The sequence below is a fragment of the Zalophus californianus genome, chromosome 5 (genome assembly GCF_009762305.2).
Source record: "Zalophus californianus isolate mZalCal1 chromosome 5, mZalCal1.pri.v2, whole genome shotgun sequence".
In the NCBI taxonomy this organism is placed as follows: domain Eukaryota; kingdom Metazoa; phylum Chordata; class Mammalia; order Carnivora; family Otariidae; genus Zalophus; species Zalophus californianus.
This window is the reverse complement of record NC_045599.1, coordinates 14,260,631-14,283,158: the sequence shown is the minus strand read 5'-3', so window position 1 is coordinate 14,283,158 and position 22,528 is coordinate 14,260,631. Positions and strand designations below refer to the sequence as shown.

Sequence of the window (22,528 nt, the reverse complement as noted above, 5' to 3'; positions counted from 1 at the left end):
GACCAAACTTTTCCCTTTCTTTATTATTTTAGGTTCCTTTATTATTTAGTTTCAAATTATGAAAATGATATCATGTTAGAACTTTATAAAATCATTTTTTCCCTTCTCTGAAACTATTGTTTAGGAACACTTTTCTCATACACAGTTTTCTTTTGCCTTGCCCTCAGAGATGAGATTTGCTCTGGGCTTGGTGGTGCTGTTGTGAATTTTGCCATTTTGCTGGGAATGTGCGTCATATCCAGAGCCCTTCACGTGGGGAGTGTCCATATCATTTACATTGTGGCATTTCTTTCACATAGGGTCTCTTTATAATGAATGGTAGTCTCTTTATAATTCGTAGGTGGATACAGATATATCCAAACTTGATCCACCTGCCAGCTTGGATCCAGATTATTTCATTGCAAAAGTGTTGAGTATCTAAACTATCTTGGTCATTCCTGACACTTGGCTATCTAGTCCCTCCACAAGTGTGTTTGTGGATGAGAAACTTGATGCATTTGCAAATAGCTCATCCCATTTTGAATCTATTATATTAAATAGTTCAGTTTTTTTCCTTTGGAGCCTAATATAGTACTTTTTCAGTAAATTATTATTCACTGATGGATTTTTAAACTAAAGCCAGTTAATATTATTAATTAAATATTAATCTGGCAACTGAATGATATTAATTTAAGCTTTTTTAGAGTACATGATGTAACCATGGAGGAATGGTTAAGAGACCTACTGCTTTTGGTATCCTTTGTAAATGGAATTTAAAAGTACTTACCTTCAATTTTTTGCCTCTAGTATATAAGAAAACAGTTGGGTTTTGTGTATCATCCCTGTATCTTTCTAAATTCATTTGGTACTTACTGAAATTGTTTTGTAGCTTCCCTAGAACTTTCTATGGAAGTAGCATTATCATCTGCTAATAAGGTAATTTTTGATCTTTATGCCTTTTATTTCTTTTTCTTTATTGCAATAACTGGGAGCTTAGTACGATGTGTATTAGGAGTGGTGAAAGCCAACATTTTTACCTTGATCCCAATCTCAAGGGAAATTGCAAAATATGATATTGACATACATTTTTGTAAAGATGCCATTTATCAGTTTGAAGAAGATGCCGTTTATTGTCTTCCGTAGACTCTTTTAGCTTTAACTCTTTAGCTCAACCCTTCCAGGTTGTTTTATTGCTTGCAGACAGAGGCTGTCTCATTCATTCTTACATCTCCAGTACTAAAATGCTTTGACGTGTATTTTGGAAGGAACTACGGTAAGAATAGTTAAACTTTTTTTCCCTCACAAGCTAATGATGGTTTTCTTTTTAAATTTTTAGAGATCCTGAACTTTCAACTGTTTGTCGGAAGTCTGATACATTAATATTATATCCAGGGGCTGAAGCTGCTAATTTGGAAGAATTTATATTAGATTCTCCTATTTATCCTTCCACAATCATCATCATTGATGGTACATGGAGCCAGGCTAAGGACATTTTCTATAAGAATTCTTTGTTCCGACTCCCCAAACAGGTAAACTAGTATTTTAACATAGAATAAGCACAAATGTGTAATTATGTATGTTGTATATATTTTCTTTGAGGGGATACACATATATTTTTATATATGGATTTGATGGTATTTATGTGTGTGAATGCATGTACATAGATATGTATATGCATGTATGTGTGTTTGATAAGTATATGTAGAAAGTTTGAAACCTATTCATCTTTCTCAATTCATACCACCAAACTTCACCATAATTTAAGCATTCAGCTATATTAAGAGTATCTCAGACATTTAATCAGTGGAGTCTAAGGATTAACTATTTGTATGTGTATTAATGTTTTGTTAAGTGCTATATTTAAATACTTCTATTTGGTAACTAAATTACCTGCTTGTATTAGGAATGACTGAATTTTTATGAAATACTTTTTTTGTCATTCATTATCATAATTAGATTATCCCTCAATTTGTTGATGATGATACATTTCCTATAGTGAGCCATTCTTGTATTCTTTGAAAGAACTCCACTTGTCATATTATCCTTTTGATAAATTGCTGAAATTTTTATTTGAGGCCATTGAATTATAATTTATATATTTTTTATACTTTTGTTATCAGGTTTGGGTTCAACTTCACCAAATGAATGGGTGAGATTTTAATACTTTCCTATGGCCTGCAATAATTCAAATAATATTGAAATTCCTTGCTTTTTTTAAAAATTAGAATGAACTCATTGGTGAAACCACCTGCTCCTGGTCTTTTTAAAAATGATAACTTTTAAACCCTTCTTTCAAACTCTTATGGAAATTATTCAACCTTTCTCTTTCTATTTGGTTCAGTTTTTAAGTAACTTTTATCTTTTTTGGGGAATTACTCCTTTCACCTGAGTTAACAAATTGGTTAATACCTGAATATATTCTTAAATACTTATTTTAATTTATTCTGAATTATGTCGTTTGTCCTCTCTAATCACTCACACACACACGCTCTTTTCCCCATGAGCATACTCAAAAGATGTTTCTCTATTTAGCTTTTAAAAGTATTAGCCTTTATTTTTTTTTAATTTTATTATTTTATGTTAGTCACCGTACAATACATCAGTAGTTTTTGATGTAGTGATCCATGATTCATTGTTTGCGTATAACACCCAGTGCTCCATGCAGTATGTGCCCTCCTTAATACCCATCACCAGGCTAACCCATCCCCCCACCCCCTCCCCTCTAGAACCCTCAGTTTGTTTCTCAGAGTCCATCATCTCTCATAGTTCGTCTCTCCCTCTGATTCCCCCCCTTCATTTTTCCCTTCCTTCTCCTAATGTCCTCCGTGCTATTCCTTATGTTCTACATATAAGCAAAACCATATGATAATTGACTTTCTCTGCTTGACTCATTTCACTTAGCATGATCTCCTCCAGTCCCATCCATGTGGATGTAAAAGTTGGGTATTCATCCTTTCTGATGGCTGAGTCATATTCCATTGTAGATATGGACCACATCTTCTTTATCCGTTCATCTGTTGAAGGGCATCTCAGCTCTTTCCACAGTTTGGCTATTGCAGACATTGCTGCTATGAACATTGGGGTGCATATGGCCCTTCTTTTCACTACATCTGTGTCTTTGGGATAAATACCCAGGAGTGCAATTGCTGGGGCATAGGGTAGCTCTAGTTTTAAATTTTTGAGGCACCTCCACACTGTTTTCCAAAGTGGCTGTACCAACTTGCATTCCCACCAACAGTGTAAGAGGGTTCCCCTTTTTCCACAACCTCTCCCAACATTTGTTGTTTCTTGCCCTGTCCATTTTTGCCATTCTAACTGGTGTAAGGTGGTATCTCAATGTGGTTTTGATTTGAATTTTCCTGATGGCTAATGATGATGAACATTTTTTTATGTTAGCCATTTGTATGTCTTCTTATTCCCTGGGGAATTCTACCAAACGTTCAAAGAAGAAATAATACCTATTCTACTGAAGCTGTTTCAAAAAATAGAAACAGAAGGAAAACTTCCAAACTCATTCTGAGGCCAGCATTACCTTAATCCCCAAACCAAGCAAAGACCCCATCAAAAAGAATTTCGGACCGATATCCCTGATGAATATGGATTCCAAAATCCTCCACAAAATCCTAGCTAATAGGATCCAACAATACATTAAAAGGATCATCCACCACAACCAAGTGGGATTTATCCCCGGGATGCAAGGGTGGTTCAACATTCGCAAATCAATCAATGTGATAGAACAGATTAATAAGAGGAGGGAGAAGAATCATATGGTCCTCTCAATTGATGCAGAAAAAGCATTTGACAAAATACAGCATCCTTTCCTGATTAAAAGTCTTCAGAGTATAAGGATAGAGGGAACATTCCCCAAGTTCATAAAATCCATCTATGAAAAACCCACAGCGAATATCATCCTCAATGGGGAAAAGCTGAAAGCCTTTCCCTTAAGATCAGGAACACGTCAAGGATGCCCACTCTCGCCACTATTGTTCAACATAGTACTAGAAGTCCTAGCAACAGCAATCAGACAACAAAAAGAAATAAAAGGTGTTCAAATTGGCTAAGAAGAAATCAAACTCTCTTTTCGCAGACGACATGATGCTTGATGTGGAAAACCCAGAAGACTCCACCCCCAAATTACTAGAACTCATACGGCAATTCAGTAATGTGGCAGGATACAAAAATCAATGCACAGAAATCAGTTGCTTTCTTATACACTAACAACGCAACTGTAGAAAGAGAAATTAGAGGAACAATTCCATTTACAATAGCACCAAAAACCATAAGATACCTCGGAATAAGCCTAACCAAAGAGGTAAAGGATCTATACTCTAGGAACTACAGAACATTCATGAAAGAAATTGAAGAAGACACAAAAAGATGGAAAAATATTCCATGCTCATCAGAAGAATAAACATTGTTAAAATGTCTATGCTATCCAGAGCAATCTATACCTTCAGTGCCATCCCGATCAAAATTCCAATGACATTTTTCAAAGTGCTGGAACAAACAATCCTAAAATTTGTATGGAATCAGAAAAGACCCCTAATTGCCAAGGAAATGTTGAAAAAGAAAAACGAAGCTGGGGCATCACGTTGCCTGATTTCAAGCTATATTACAAAGCCGTGATCACCAAGACAGCATGTTACTGGCACAAAAACAGGCATATAGACCAATGGAACAGAATAGAGAACCCAGATATGGACCCTCAACTCTATGGTTAAATAATCTTTGACAAAGCAGGAAAAAACATGCGATGGAAAAAAGACAGTCTTTTCAATAAATGGTGCTGGGAAAATTGGACAGCCACATGCAGAAGAATGAAACTCGACCATTCTCTAACACCATACACAAAGATAAACTCAAAATGGATGAAAGACCTCAATGTGAGACAGGAATCCATCAAGATCCTAGAGGAGAACATAGGCAGTAACCTCTTTGACATCGCCCACAGCAACTTCTTTCAAGATACATCTCCAAAAGCTAGTGAAACAAAAGCAAAAATGAACTTTTGGGACTTCATCAAGATAAAAAGCTTCTGCACAGCAAAGGAAACAGTCAACAAAACAAAGAGGCAACCCACGGAATGGGAGAAGATATTTGCAAATGACACTACAGATAAAGGGCTGCTATCCAAGATCTATAAAGAACTTCTCAAACTCAACACCCAAAAAACAAATAATCAAGTAAAAAAATGGGCAGAAGATATGAAAAGACACTTCTCTGAAGAAGTATTAGCTTTTAGAGTGTTTTAATGGCCGTTGTACTTTATTATTTCCTTAATCTGTGATTTTTATCTTGATCAGTTTTTCACCTTTTTCAGCTCATTTTTTTCTATTTTTGTAAGATATTACTTTGTATTCTTTTCCTTTACTAAGATTAGTGAGTTCCTTCTTTAATAATAAAGGGAGAGAAGGCTGCAATATTTCTTCTTAGTATAACTTTCTTTTTTTAATATATTTATTTTTTCCTTTTATTTATTTTTATTTTTTTATTATGTTATGTTAATCACCATACATTACATCATTAGTTTTTGATGCAGTGTTCCATGATTCATTGTTTGTGTATAACACCCAGTGCTCCATGCAGTACATGCCCTCTTTAATACCCATCACCAGGCTAACTCATCCCTCCCACCCCGCCTCCCCTCTAGAACCCTCAGTTTGTTTCTCAGAGTCCATAGTCTCTCATGGTTCGTCTCCCCCTCCAATTTCCCCTCCTTCATTTTACCCTTCCTACTATCTTCTTCTTCTTCTTTTTTTTTTTTTTTAGCATATAATGTATTATTTGTTTCAGGGGTACAGGTCTGTGATTCATCAGTCTTACACAATTCACAGCGCTCACCATAGCACATACCCTCCCCAATGTCTCTCGCCCAGCCACCCCATGCCTCCTACCCCCCACCACTCTAGCAACCCTCAGTTTGTTTCCTGAGATTAAGAATTCCTCATATCAGTGAGATCATATGAAGATTTTATTTATTTATTTGATAGAGAGAGACACAGTGAGAGAGGGAACACAAGCAGGGGGAGTGGGAGAGGGAGAAGCAGGCTTCCCGCCGAACATGGAGCCTGACATGGGGCTCAATCCCAGGACCCTGGGACCATGATCTGAGCCAAAGGCAGATGCTTAACCAACTGAGCCACCCAGGCATCCTGAGGGGATTGATTTTTAAATGTAACTACACATATCTTTAGATCTCTATAAAATGTTGATAATTGTAGTGATTTTATATTAAGTTCTGAACTACCTTTTGTAACACTAAAAAGGTTTGCTTATTTTTAATATATTCTCCCGTTCTCAAAAAATTTCCCATTTGTATGTAATGATTTTTATTTAATTAGTAGCTATTCCCCAGCTTTTCTGGAAAGAATTTTTGTTTTATTACACACTAGGCTTTCCTAGGGGCCCGTCTTTAATAAATGAATACAGTTAAGTTATAAGTAACATGAGTTTCTCATGGGTAATTAATGACAAAACTCCAACTCAAACTCAGAACAAAAAAGAAAGTAACAGGTCATGTCCCTGGGAAGCTGGACCTCAAGCAGCTCTCTGTTTGTGAGGTTTGCTGCCCTCTGTGTTGGGTTTGATTTCTGACTTCCTCTGTGCTACTGGAAGAAATCTGTAGGAAGCAGCAGATTAGTTTCCTCTTGGCTTAATTCATTGTAACAGAAAGATGATTTCTCCTTCCCAGGGCAGAATCCTGGATTGTCCCATCGTTGGGGGGGCGGCGGGGATGGTGTTACTACTATTGACGGCAGGACTTCATGAATCTGGAAATTTCTCCAAGGACATGGGGTGTTGTTACCAGGACTATTTAAAAGCTGGGATGGGCAGACCAGAAACCCATAGATACCCAGACTAATATGCATCAGTTGTTTACTTGCAAAAGCATGTTTGTTTATATATTTCTTGGTTCATTCAAAATTAGTGCTGTAGAGCAATATTTTAATACAGTTCTCCCTTATGGGCTTCTTCACCGAGGGAAAAACAAAAATGTAAATGAAAATTCAGTTCTTATCTAAGTTTCCCAAATGTATAAATAATGTATAAGTTAATTAGATTTTATTTGTAAATGTAATTTGTCAGTTTTCTTTTACCATCACATCAATACACATATACCCACACACCTGCTTTTTGCATAAATTTGTCTTAACTGTTACTCTTGGTGATCTATTCAGTTTCTATAGTAGTATAAAAATTTTGCTGCAGATACATAAGAAAAAATGGCAGAAAGAAAAAAATCATTAAAATCCAAGGTATTTACAGAAAAAAAATAGTCTTTTTTCCCCAAATAAGAGAATAACCATATGTAAACTTTGTACTTAACTGAGGAATAAAAGAATTGTAATACAAACCCGTTAAGTTGGCCTCTTTTTAATCTGGATTTCTAATATATCCAGACCATTTGGCAGTGAATCTCTTCCCTCAGAGGAATTTTACACAGGAGACTCTTGACATTGGTAGGAATAAATCCAAGGTGAATATGGAAATGTTTGTGGAGGCTCCCACCTTTCTTCATAAACTTATTTCCAGTGAGTTATTTGCATATCCTTGCTCTACTGCCTTTAAAACTTCCACTAAAGCTGAATTTCTCACTTGATATGCAGAGCACTGTTGGGAGAACCCAGGGACTAAAACATTTTCATGAAAGCTATTTCTTGTGTCTACATAGACCTTTTACGGACTGGATTATGTTACATATCTAATCTATTGCCTAATTCAAATTCATCATTATCCTCTTAATTTTTAATTGAGATATAATTGATATATAACATTGTATTAGTTTCAGCTGTACAACATAATGCTTTGATATTTGTGTTTATTGTAAAAGGATCTAAGTCTAATTAACATCTGTCAACGTAGTTTTCTTTCTTATGATGAGAACTTTTAAGATCTGTTCTCTTAGCCACTTTGAAATGTACAGTATGGTATTATTAACCATATTTGCCATGCTGTATATTATATCCCCATGACTTACCTACTGGAAGTTGTACCTTTTGACCAACTTCACTCATTTTGCCTCTCCTACCCCCTCCACCTCTGGCAACCACCAATCTTTTCTCTGTATCTAGGAGCTCATTTGTTTAAATTATTATTTTTTTTTAGATTCCACCTATAAGTGAGGTTATGTGGTATTTGTCTTTCTCTGACTTATTTCACTTTGCATAATGCCCTCAAGGTCCGTCCATGTTGTTGCAAATGATAAGATTTCCTTTTTTTAATTGCTGAATAATATCCTCTGTGTGTGTCTTTATATGTACCTATGTGTGTATGTAAACATGCACACACATACATACATATCACATTTTCTTTACGCGTTCATCCATCTATGGGCCCTTAGATTGTTTCCGTATCTTAGCTAATGTAAATAATGCTGTGGTGTACATGGGGGTGCAGATACCTTTTCAAGTTTAGTGTTTTTGTTTTCTTCAGATTATCTTTTAATTTTATCCAAAATTTCATGTTTGTTTACTTCTATTACCAGCATTGGGAGTTGACTTATTTTTTAATACCCTTTTCCTTTTCAAAAGAAACATTTTTTTTAATTTCATAGAATAATTTGTAAAAGGTTCTGGAAAACTAGGGCACAATACTGCCTCAGATATAGATTCTGAATAGCGTGTTTTACTTATTTTTTGTTAAGTGACTTCTGTACTTTATCTTCCAGTAAATATGCTTTAAACTGTTGCCACAACAAAGTAAGTATTTCATGTCATGAAACTTCCGGATCTTTGGGGCATAGTAAGAGGAGTTGAATGTTAAATGTAGAATGCCAAAGGTTTATAGTCATTGATGAACTTTTTAAATCTTGCATATCACTCATATTTTTTTTGACCTCTGGATCTCTTCTGGCTCATGTGTTGGGATGTTATGTTCTCCTCATGGGTTCTGAGGCTTATCTCTAAGGTTGTAGATGGCATTGTATTTATATATAGAACTTGAGTTAATTTGCTTCTGTTGGGTGTATGATTCTAGGTAAGAGAACATAAATTGATAGGAACTATGATCTTGCTGTATGTGAAAGGATAATTTAGAGAAAATTACCAGAAATCTCTACATAAGGGGAGCCTGGCTGGCTCAGTCGGTAGAGCATATGATTCTTGAAATCGGGGTCGTGAGTTCAAACCCCATTTTGGGCCTAGAGTTTACTTAAAAAGATAATAAGAAATGTCTACATGAAATTCATTGCCTCCCTATTTCCACCTATTCCTCATTGAGTTCTTAACTGTGAACTTACTTGTCTTCCTGGGAGAAATTCTCAAATCCCTTGGCAGGTAATAATATAATTTTTGAAGCAGAGGGAATCTTTTTTTTTTTTTTTAAAGACTTTATTTATTTGACAGAGAGAGAGACAGTGAGAGAGGGAACACAGCAGAGGGAGTGGGAGAGGGCGAAGCAGGCTTCCTGGCTGAGCAGGGAGCCCCATGGGGGGCTCGATCCCAGGACCCTGGGACCATGACCTGAGCCGAAGGCAGACGCTTAATGATTGAGCCACCCAGGTACCCCTGAACCAGAAGGAATCTTAAAGATTAATAAATTCTTAACGTTTCAGAAGGGAGGAAGCTACAGGCCAGCAATAAATAGCTCTTTGCAGCCAGTTATGGGGAGGACCAGGAGTGTAATCCGCTTCTCCTGCATTCTATCAGCATATCAGGCTATCTCTAGAATTTGCTAATTAGAAAAAATTTTGAGTTGAATTTATTTTAAAAATAACCTAAATTTATGATTTTGTGTCACAAATCATTTGGTCTAACTTAGTGCCTAAAATGTAAAACATTTTTATTCTGAAGTAAAGTAAGTCAGGTGGAGGTATACGATAGCAGACTGTGGAAGGCGGGGCTCTGCCTTCCTTGTCAGAGTGTGGTTCATGGACCAGCAGCACTGGCATCACTGGGGAGTTGCTTAGAAATGCAGAATATCAACTCCCATTGTAGAATTACTTAGAATCAATATTTTAACAGAATATCCAGGTAATTCTTCTGTACATTAAAGTTTGAGAAGCACTGCTATACTAGATATTTTAAAATTGAGATGTAATTCACAACCTTTAAAGGTAGGCCTTTAAAGTGTACAATTCAGTGGATTTTAGTATGTATGCAAAGTTATATAACTGTCACCATTTTCATATTCCACAGTATTTTCATGAGTTTTAGTTCCTTCCCCCCAAAAGCTCTGTACCCTTTGTTAGTGCCTTTCCTTCTTCCCCCATTCACAAATGCAGGTAACCCACTGCTCTGTTTGTTGCCTCTGTCGATTTACTTATTGGGATATTTTCTATAGATAGAATTATACAGTATGTAGCCTTTGTGTCAGGCTTCTGTGACTGAGCCACGGATGTTTCAGCGTTGATCCATGTTGTAGCACATGTCAGTATTCCACTCTTTTTTATGGCCGAGTAATATTCCAGTATGTGAATACCACATTTTGTTTATCATTAATCCATTGATGGACATTTGGTTTCTTTCCATTTTTTGGCTCTTGGGGATGATGCTTTTTTTTTTTTTAAGATTCTTATTTATTTATTTGACAGAGAGCACAAGTAGGCAGAGCAGCAGGTAAAGGGAGAGGGAGAAGCAGGCTCTCTGCTGAGCAGGGAGCCCGATACGGGGCTTGGTCCCAGGACCCTGGGATCAAAACCTAAGCCGAAGGCAGCTGCTTAACCTACTGAGCCACCCAGGCGCCCTGGATGATGCTGTTATAAATATTTGTCTGTAGGTTTTTGTGTGTCTACCTCTTTTCAGTTCTTTTGGATATGTACCTGGGAGTAGAATTGTTGGGTCATTTAGTAACTCTCTTTTAACTTTTTGAGGAACTGCCAAACTGTCTTACAAGGCAGATACACTATTTTATATTTCCTCTAGTGATGTATGAATGTCTGAATGATTCAATTTCTCCGTATCTGGGCCAACCTTACTTATGTCTTTTTTTTTTTAAAGATTTTATTTATTTGTTTGACAAAGAGATAAAGCCAGAGAGCACAAGTAGGGGAATGGCAGAGGGAGAGGGAGAAGCAGACTCCCTGCTGAGCAGGGAGCCCGATGCGGGGCTCGATCCCAGGACCCTGGGATCATGACCTGAGCCTAAGGCAGAGGCTTAACCATCTGAGCCACCCAGGCGCCCCTAGCCTTACTTATGTCTTTTGTGTTTGTGTGTGTGTGTGTGTGTGTGTGTGTGTTTCCCTAGTGACTAATGATGTTGAGCATCATCTTTGTATGTGTTAATTGGTCATTTGTATATCTTTTTTGGAGAAATAGCTTTCAGGTGCTTTGCCGATCTTTAGCTAATTTGCTTTTTTTCTTTTTAGGATTTTGTTTATTTGCTTGAGAGAGAGGGAGAGGGAGAGAGAGAGGGTGCAGTAGCGGAGGGTAGGGGCATAAAGAGAAGCAGACTTCTGATGAGCAAGGAGCCCTACGGGGGGCTCCATCCCAGGACCCTGGGATCATGACCTGAGCTGAATGCAGACACTTAATGAACTGAGCCACCCAGGGCCCCCTGTTATTATTATTATTATTTTTTATGATTGAGTTGTAAGCATTCTTTATATATTCTGTAGAATGCCTTATATCAGATATATGACTTGCAGATATTTTCCTCTTTTCTCTGGGTTGTTCTTTTACTTTCCTAATTGTGTTCTGTGATGCAGAAAAGTTTTTAATTTTGTTGAAATCCAGCTTATCTGTTTTTTTCTTTTGTTTCTTGAGTACTAGATGTTTAAATGCTCAGAGAAAAAGAAGCAAGTAGAAAAAGATTGGAGGCCCTTAGTATAAAAGTCAAAGAAGAGTTAAGATTTGGGAGAAGGGCTTATGAATCTCTGGATACCAAATGCTAGAAATATTTTCAGAAGTTAAGAAGCTGTTATTCTGTTCTTTATTAATTTAATTTAATTTCCCAAACATTCCTATACTAGTTTTTAGGTGTCAGTTACTTTTCTAAATACTTTTCTAAATTAACTCATTTGTCATAATAATTTAATATGATTTCCATTTAGTAGAAGCAGAAACTGGGACACAGAGATGTTAAATAACTTGCCCAAGATCACATAGCTAGCATGCAGGGGACTGGTAAAGAGTTCTGACATGTGTGTTTAAAGTTTCTATGTCAAATACAATGTTGATGTTAAGGGGATGAGAGAATTAATCTATAATCTTTTTTTTTAAAGATTTTACTTATTTATTTATTTGACAGAGAGAGAGAGAGCCAGAGAGCACGGCGGGGGGTGGGGTGGGGGAGGAATGGCAGAGGGAGAAGCATGCTCCCCACTGAGCAGGGAGCCCGATGCAGGGCTCTATTCCAGGACCCCGGGATCATGACCTGAGCCAAAGGCAGACGCTTAACTGACAGAGCCACCCAGTTGTCTTGGAATTAATATATAATCTTAATTATAGAGAAGGACATAGAGGCTCCTGTGTGAGAGTGTGTGGAGGAAGGGTTAGGGCCAGTTTGGAAAACTGTAGCAGTTGGGGTAAGCATTCGATGCCATACCACTATGTTTTTCAGTCACTAGTGCGATTTATCTCTGGAAATTCATTAAATACTTTATTTTTGTGATTTTAAATTAGACTTGCCTATATAATTTTTTACATATATTTATATACCTTTCTTATGGGAGATCAGAAATAGTTACACATTTTCTCATATCCAGGTGGTAATTATCATGTAACAGGTGCTGAATGTCAGTGAGATACTGAAAAATTTTATTATGGCCTATGTGTTGTTCATATCTTTTGGACAACTCATTAAATCCATGAAAAGATATAGTTTCATGAATTAGTCTGCCTTTGAAGAAGGAGAGGGAAAGTGATGATTCTTGTGGTAATACATACAATTCTGTTAACTGTTGAAACAAGCAGTGTGGTTTTTTTTTAGATTTTTTTTTTAAAGATTTTATTTGAGAGAGAGAGAGAGAGCATGAGCAGGGGGGAAGGGGTAGAAGGAGAGGGAGAAGCAGACTCCCCGCTGAGCAGGGAGCCTGATGCGGGACTCGATCCCAGGACCATGGGATCATAACCTGAGCCAAAGGCAGACACTTAACCAACTGAGCCACCCAGGCACCCAAAACAAATCAGCGTTTAAAGCAGTAGTTCATAATCTCCCTTGCCTTCCTTCCAGGAAACCCCCTAACTGCATTTCCCCCCTTGCAACTTTTTAGAGTTAAAAGTATCTTGCGTTTCCATCCAAAAAAAAAATTTTTTTTATGCTTGTATACAGCGTAACAGTATATACTCACTTCAGAGGCATGTGCATCATTCACACATCCTTTAACTGAGGCGCCAGTGCTCTGTGCTCAGAAACCCCCGAGTGTGCAGAAACATGAAGATATTCACAGAGCATTGTGTCCCAAGGCCAAGATTTAAATTCTAAGCTCTAACTCATATCTAGGGCTCATAACAGGGGAATTCCCAAAGGTGGTGACAGTCATCAGCCAGTCTGTGGTATTTTGTTATAGCAGCCTGAGCTAAGACACATCTCTGTCAATTAACATGGAGAAATGCCCTTATGAAAAGGAAAACGGGAATGTAATGCATATTATATTGTTATTCAGAAAAGCTTTTTCAGCTTTTTACTCAAGTAGTTCTTTTTACCTATTTTTTCTTTTGTTACCTGTGCTTTTGGTATCATATCCATGAAATTATTGCCACATCTAATGTCGCAAAGCCGTTCCCCTTGTTTTCTTCTGGGAGCCTTTTAGCTGTGGGTCTTATTTACGTCTTGAATCCATTTTGATTTCATTTTTGTGTATGGTGTAGAATAAAGGTCCAACTTTATTCTTTTGCACATGGGTACCCAGCTTTTCTGGCACCATTTGTTGAAGAGATTGGCCGTTCCCCATCTTCCTAATCATCTTTATCTCATTGTTTTCTGACATATTTAAATAATTTTTTTCTCATGCATATTTTATTTTTTCTTCAGTTTCATTTCTGCTTTTTAGAGTACAATACTATTTTTATTCTTTTTTTTAAATAATAGTTTTAGTGTTTTTTCTTCTAACTTTTTCTTTATCTTACTGTTTCATAAAGTTAATGTTTAATATCCTTGAAAAGAGAGAAGAGTTGTAGTCTAAAATTTTTTTCCTCCAGAATAAGTCTTCTCATATGTTCTCTTTGTCAATTGTTTATATGTTTGCTCATTTATTTACTTATTCATTGGTTCACTAACTCATTCATGCAACATGTATCTGTTGAATGCTTTCTCTATTCCATCATCTACTCTGATTGTTCTTGGTTTTGTTAGTGAACTAAGACCTGATCTCTATCTTCATGGAGCTTACAGTTTACAGAGAGTGATAAAAATTTATTAGGTAACTACAAACGTTTAATGATAATTGTGGTGTTCCTGCCACCCCCCCCCTTTTTTTTTGGTGTAGGGTTTGGTCTTGGGCTAGAATTTCTTACAGTTTTTTTGCTTGGGATATAGGTCTTCCCATTAGGGCCTTTTCTTTAGACAAACATGGTGCAGACAGTCTGAATTTACCTGGGAGTGCTGTCTTAAAACTTGGCTTATAGCTTTGGGGATTAAGTAGAAAAAGGAAGCAGGGTTATTACCTTTCCTCATAAAATATTATTACATTGAAGATCATTTACTTGATAATTTGGACATCTTAGCACTTAAGATATAGTATGTGGTATGGGATAGAAGTCACTAGAAGAAGCAAATGCCCTTAAAAATGTATGTGTAACTTAGGAAACTTTTTATTTAAAATGAATATATGATGATAATCAATTGAAGAATATACAAAGTATCATTTTATTTTGCATTAATGGAAAAATATCATTGCTTGGGGTTACCTGAAAGCTAAAAAATAACAGGTTATATGAAATCTTAAATATTTATAGCTGTAAACCCAATAGATACATTTTCCTTATGAATTGTTACATTGACAGTGAGAATTTTCATTGTAAAGTCATTTATCAGGAAAGGCAAAAACAGTCATTCAGTAATAACAGAAACTGAAATTTTTATTTCTCAGGAGTTTCTTTTTAGAAATATATATAGCAAGATAACTTGCTGTAAAGATTTGTTGCGGTATCTTTAGATGCTGAGACAGAGTGTGATGGGGTCGTTCATTTACCATCTTCCTGTCCTTTTTCTTTTTGTGCTGTGTTGGAGAATAGTAGGTGCGTAGTCTCCAGTGGTAATTTGTTGAATTGTCTTTTATTGTTTGCATTATCCTGTGCACATGATAACTGTTCTAACATGTTTGACTTGTCATTAGCAGCCCAGTAAACCCATCGTCAGCACAGTTTCCTTGTTTGGATCATTATGGTGAATAGATGCCTCTAAGAATAATCATCATGTACTTACCTTTCTTCCCATGAAGCCTCCTAAAAGTTTCAGATATCATTGCCTTGTATTTATTTTGCAAATGTATAATCCTTTTCCTGTTTAAATTTTGGTTTGTAACTCTCATGCAATAAACTGCACATGTTTAAAGTGTACAGTTTACTAAGTTTTAACATAATATATGCACCTGTGAGACCATCATCAGGGTGAAGATAGTAAAGATATGTCCATTACTTACCAAATTTTCTTGAGCTTTGTCCTTCTTTATTCTCCTCTTCCCTCATCCTGAGACAACCAGTGATCTTTCTACCACTATCAATTAGTTTGCATTTCCTAGAATTTTATATAAATATAATTATACATTAATACTTTTTTTTTTGGTATGACTTCTTTCACTTGGCATAATCATTTTGCAGTTTGTTTATTTATCTTTTTGGTGTGTATCAGAAGTTCATTCTTTTTTATTATGTTGTGCACTTTGTTTATGTGGGCATCTGTTGATGACCTTTGGGTTGTTTTCAGGTTTGGGCTATTACAAATAAAGTAGCTGTGCACATTCATTACAAATCTTTTTATGGATGTATGCTTTCTCTTTGATTGCTTTCACCTAGGGATGGAATTCTTGGATTCATATAACAGGTGTATTTTAGACTTAAAAAAATTTTGAGGGGGGCAGTTTTGGAAAACTGCCAAACTGTTTTCCAAAATGGTTTTACCATTTTACATACCTTCAGTAGTTTGTGAGAGATCCAGTTTCTTCACATCCTTGACAACACTTGATATGGGCAGTCTTTTATATTTTAGCCATTATAATAAATGTATAGGGATATCTTCTGTGGCTTTATTTTGCATTTACCTGATGATTAATGATGTGAGTGTCTTTTCACGTGCTTGTTTGCCATCTGTCTTTGCTTAAGTGTACATCACATCTTTTGTCCATTTTTAAATTGGCTTCTTTTCTTATTAATGAGTTTGGGAGTTCTTTATGTATTCTGGGGACAAGTCCTTTGTTATATATGTGATTTGCAAATATTTCCTTCTAGTCTGTGGTTTGTCTTTTCATCCTCTTAACGGAGAGTCTCTTTGGAAGTGCAGAATTTCTTAATTTTGATAAAATCCAGTTAATGCATTTTAAAATACATGTACATGATTTTTAAGGTAAGGAATCTACCAGAGAAGTCAGCTTATTTTACCTTTATGCATGAAGAATGGAAAGAGATAAAGTTTCAAAATTTTTTATGGCCAACAAAGCTATGCTCCAGGTCTTTAAATCTTCAGAAATAGAAATGAGAGTTAAAATGCTATTACTAGGGCAATCACTTATCAAGCAAGACAACCAATTATAAAAATAGATTTGTTAGATAAAGACTGTAGTCCCAGAACATGCTAGGATTCTTTGACTCCAGATGATTTGGGAGACTCCTTCATTACAAATAAACATTTGAAGGATGGTTTTATCACAGAAAATAGAACGGGATGATTACATTTGTAACTTAACAGCCTCTATATTAGACTTATGTTCTTGTGAGTGCTTTCATTTTTGTGTTATCGGGACAGGCCCTCTGACTCAGAATGTTTTGCCCTCTGCAGTTATAGGAGAAAGAGCCTGAGCATCTCTTCTTATCTTTCTGAGATTCCTTTCACTAGCAATTACTAATTAGGAGGGTCTGTGTTCTCCAAGATAAATCAGAAATTCTATTAGTTACTTGCTCCTTGGAGGAAAGAGCAAGGCTGAGAAACTTAAATATTTATAGTATGAAATAAAAAGGGAAGTTTTATTTTAACAAATCAAATAGGGGTAAATAATGTTTTATATACATAAACTCATATATAACTCATATATAGACACTTATATAAACACACACAAGTACACAAGTATATGTACATTATATATACAAGTATAATGCAGCTATTAAGAAAGGTTACTTTGTTTTTTGAGATTTAAATAAAATTGTCTTATGTTCCTTATTAAATATGCTGTGGGAGTTTTCTGCAAGAATATTATGATCACCTCTTGCTCTGAGTTCCTACTCGTCTTACATGGATTCAGCCTTGTGTCTATCCATATGTGGAAGGTTGCCCCTTTCCTCCAGTTTACCCCACATCACTCACACAAAGGGGTCATGTGTATATATAAAAGACACTAATGAATGTTGGATTAGATGAAGTTACAGGGCTTGCAGAGGGTTGGAACAAGGTGAGCTATTTAAAATCGAATGTTCAGTAGCCCTGTTCTTTCTCCACGTGCTTCTAGTTCTTTCGCCATAATTCACTCTCCCTCTGTCTTTGTTTCTCTTTCTGCATGTCTGTTTCTTCTGTTATCCTTCTCTTTTACCTCTTGACTTTGTCATTGCTTACAAAATCAGTAGAGATTTAGGTCTGTCTTTGGTTCATTATCTCTTTGTGTACCTCATTTTATGGAAGGAATTTTCCTGAACATAGACAGAAACCTTAATGTTAGCTGGTTAAAAAGCAAACAAAAAATGCTTAGTTTTGCTACATAAATGTGTATGTTAAAAAAATGGTGCCACAATTAGAATATATCACTCTGGAGCTAGTTTTTTTTGGTACGTGACATATTTTGGATCTTTTTCTGTGTCAGTACAGTACGTATGACAACTCATGTAACCATTCCTTTTACTGGACATTTCAGGTGTGAGTACTAAATTTTAGTGAACATCTTTGAATACAATAGCTTTTTGAACATGTGAGGATTTTTATTAGATTCCTAGAAGTGGACTTTGGGTCAAAAAGTATGTACATTTTATATTTTGAAAGATGCTGCCAGAGCAGTCTCCACTAATGGTCCAGGAAAGTGTCTATGGCCCCGTACGCTCAACAATCCTGGGGATTATGTTATCATTTTAACTTTTGCTAATGTGATGGTATAAAATGGTATCTGATTATTATTTCAAATGTCTTTTTAATTGAATCACCTATTCTTATTGTAACTCCAAATTTAATATAGATGCTAATGGTATGCATTAGATGTTGATTATAATCCTAAATAAAGGCAATAGGTTTTGATTCTGTATTCTTTGTGACATAATTTCATACTAATATATATGTAAAATTGTCTAATGTAAATGTTACATTTTAAGGCAAAGTGTTATTTCTCTTTAGCTCTTTCATTTCATTTGATTGAATTTCAAATATGCATTAATAGATGGGATTATGATGATAAATATGGCAGAAATTCTCTATTATTACTATTTTTATTTTTATATTTTTGGTACATAACTACATTTCTGGAAGACTCATTTATTTTAATGGGATTTGTGTCTTCATAATGACAGTGCATGATGTTTACTCAACTTTTTAAAAAAGATTTATTTATTTATTAGAGAGAGAAGAGCACATGTGAGTTGGGGAGGGGCAGAGGGAGAGGGAGAGAGAATCTCAAGCAGACTCCCCGCCAAGCGTGGAGCCTGATGTGGGCTCGATCCCACCCTGAGACCATAACCTGAGCCAAAATCAAGAGTTGGATTCTCAACTGACTGAGCCACCTAGGCACCCCTATAACACTCAACTTTTAAAGAACATGTAGAGGTGCTCAGAATCTCCTTTAGATAGCTAGAGGTTTGGAGGTCCTATCCCTTTCCTTGAATATTCTGATAGGCTTCAGAGGACCAGATCATACTTGGTATTCTCAAAGTATTTTAAAGCCAGCCTCAAGTGCTGCTGAGTTTTTACTTGATAGAACTGGAATCCTTTTAACTTCTTAACAATGATGAGTATTCCCACTAGATTATGGTTTATAACTAATGTTTTAAGAAGACTGTTTTTCTTTAGTTGCTCTGATGTACAGTGTCCATTTCTCTCTCATAATTTGTCTTTATCTTTTGAAAAGAAGAAATATTGTCAACATTCTTTGAACTTATGAAAACACATTTATAATCCTTATCAATTATGTAGCAATTAGTTTTCAATGTTATTTAAAATTTATCTCATATGTTTCCCAGGAAAAATTTTAGGCAATATTGTTCCCACTACATTGTAAGAATACTGACTGAGGTTTTATCATTTTGGCCAGTGAAGATTAGTAACCAGATTTTTGGTGAAAATGGAGTTTTATGATGTACTGTTTTCACTATAATCACATCAAAGATATTTTTAATGAAAGCTAAGATAAATTAGTAATAAAATCTGGTGTCCATTATGATACGATAAAATGTATAGATGCATCCAAAGGATATAATCTAATGTCAAATATATAGAAAGATCATATAGTAATACAAAAATCTATTTATATGGCATAAAAGGATATAAGCAAATTTTTGATGATTTATAAGCTTAGAGCATCTGGTCCTTTGATATCATTAACAACTTTGCATGCAGTCCAAATCTCAAGATCCATATGGCAATCAATTGTGTATACATCAAAGAAGATGTCTCCAAAATTATTATAGACTTATAAGTTCTAGTAGATTTTAAGTCTACTGTGAATAATATGTTGATTACCATATAAAGTAACGGCATACTTTTCCCAAATGGATGCCTGCAGAGGTGATTATAATTGAAAAAATTGTAGTTCTTGGTTTTACCCTCTCCAGTGATCAGAAACATTTTAAACTATGAACAATATGTTCTCTAAGTATGAAAAAGATCCATTGAGATAATTATGTTGAAGAAAAATTATGATAAATGTTTGAATATAACTATTAATTTGACAGTAAATATTCAGTCTCACTTGAAAATTTAATTTTTTTCATTTATGGAAATCTGGGTACTCTTACCAGTTTATGATTTATTATTTGATCTTTATTTGAGTATAAATGGATTATGGTTGTCATATATGCATGTGCTTTATGATTTTAGCTATACATTCCCACAGATGTACCTATTTATATTTCATCCATCCTATAAATATTTATTGAGTCCCTACTTTGTTTTAGGTACTATTCAACACAAAGGACACATTTAAAAAAGTCTTTTTGCCTTTGAACATTTGATAACTGACATTTCAAGTAGCACATTTGCAGTTCTCCACTGTTCAGTACTTCATCAAGTTAAATATCTTTTCATGAATTATTTTCTCAGAGAATCATTGAATACAGTAATATATATTAATATAGCATAAGGTAAGAAAAAGTATTGTGACGTGATCATATAGACAAATTCTTAGAATATGTTTCATGGTAAATTGCCCAAAACATAGAAATAATAAAAGGGAAATAAGTATGAATCATTAATAAGAACTTAAAATTATAGTGAACCATCCAGTTTAATTTTGAGTTTAGCTTGTATTAAAAATAAATATTCCTAATGAAGTCATTTTGATCTCTTGATGATCTGAATTTGTAATGCACTTTATGGATAATTAGGACACACTTAAAGAACTTGTCTAGTTTATGTTGACAGGTCTCAGACACAATTTGCAGCCTGTTGTCATACTTACTTAATCAGATACAATATATCACTTTTGTTTAAACTCACATGGGATACCGCCATGTATGTATACCAGCGTATAGCATTTTCTCCAGTTACATGAAAGGTGTGACTTTAGGCAGGATAATAAGGTTTAGAGAATCATATCATATGCATTTTGGTCTCTGTTTTAACTTGATTCTCAGTAAAAATCAAATTGTTGAAAACTGAACTGGTCTGGATTGTAAAATCAAAAATTTGGTTTTCCTAAAATTTTATTGTTTTATGCTGCTTCTTTATTTATGTATTTAAACATAATTTAACATTTGGCAATGTTAGATTGTCAGGCATACTTATGGTGCAATGTATATACTCATTTGCATTTGGAGTCCTCCCGCCTTTTATTCAATGTTTAGAATTTTGCAATTTAGAGAGAGGTCATAGGTTTTTGATAATGTTGTGGCTCTCAAAAAATACAGGCACGTGATGTGATGAACACTGGGTGTTATATGCAACTAATGAATCATTGAAAACTACATCAAAAACTAATGATATATGTTGGCTAATTGAATTTAAGTAAAAAACAAAAACAAAAACTACAGGCAAAGTATCTTGGAAAATATATAAACTGTTACTACAAGTTTTGATAATCTTTAATATAAATAATTATAAATTTAATTTTATTTGCATATTATATTTTATAATATAGTTAAATCCTGGGGGAATGTAAGATATATGTGAATAAATACTTGGGTAGTGATAATGATTTTGAGATCCTTTGAATATTTTTTCCATCATTGGTTTTTGTTTAATCTATTAACTCCGTTGTCCAGTCCATCTTAAGGCAAAATACTTTATCTTTTTTATATGTCGGGATTGTGACTATGCTTCCTGGGTGGATAAAAGTTTTTCTTTTCTGCAAACTGAGATATCCTTCATTCAGTTTATTCCTACAGTTTTGCCCTCATCATCTCCCTAGTAATACCATGCCTGCTAACCTTGCATAAAGTTTTACAGCATTATTTTGTTTACAGTTATTTATTTAGAGATGTTCATATGACAATAAGTAACTTATATTTTCATTTAATGTATTTTAAGTGGAAACATTTCTAAGGTCCATAGGCTAAAAAGTGTAAGAATGTTCATATTAACAGAATTTACAATAGCCTCAATTCTCATCAACAATGAAATAGATCAGTTGTAGCATATTCATTGGAATATTCCACAGTGGTAAAAATGAAACAATGAGTAACGCATGAATGAATTTTATAAACATAATATTGATATAAGAAGCAAGACTATATCTGATTCCATTTATATAATGCTTAAAACTGGCAGAACTATGGTTTTAGAGGTCAGGATAGAGATCAGTTTCTTTTGTGGTGATGGGAGGGCAAAATGAAAGGAAAGGGGCAAAAGGGGTTTCTGGATTCTGGTTATGCTCTGTTTCTTGATTTGGGTAATGGTTTCAGAGGTGTGTTCACTTTGCAAAGATTGATTTATGATTTGGACCAACTTCTTTATATATCAAACTTTCTTTTAATATATTAAACTTGAAGAAGTTTATATATACAGTTGATTCTTGATATTTGTGATAGTTAGGTTTTATAAAATTGCTGTAAACACTGAATTATTGAATACTGAGCCATGGGCCGTAGGGAAAATACAAGATTAGTTTCCTACAAGCCTCTGGTCACAGCAGTTTTGTCAGTCAGTCAATGCATAACCTTGTTTTATGTGTGTTTTTGTTTACAAACACCTTATTTAGTACATACCATTGATTGATGACCTGAACTAACGGCCAGCAGCACTATGTAACTCATGTGTGAATGAAGCTTAGCTAGCACACATATTTTCTCTCTAGGGCACATCACAGCCTTCTTGTGCTTAGGAACACTAG

At 35.0% G+C, this 22,528-nt stretch overlaps 1 protein-coding gene across 4 annotated transcripts in view; it reads left to right on the top strand.

Annotated features, from left to right (window-relative positions):
- Positions 1-22,528, top strand: part of DTWD2 (DTW domain containing 2) — a 107,130-nt gene that overhangs the window by 27,282 nt on the left and 57,320 nt on the right. For all 4 annotated transcript variants that reach the window (XM_027605923.2, XM_027605922.2, XM_027605926.2 and 1 more), the window contains exon 4: positions 1,316-1,508. In XM_027605923.2, coding sequence (XP_027461724.1) covers positions 1,316-1,508 — 193 coding nt within the window. The remainder of the gene's footprint in view (positions 1-1,315; positions 1,509-22,528) is intronic.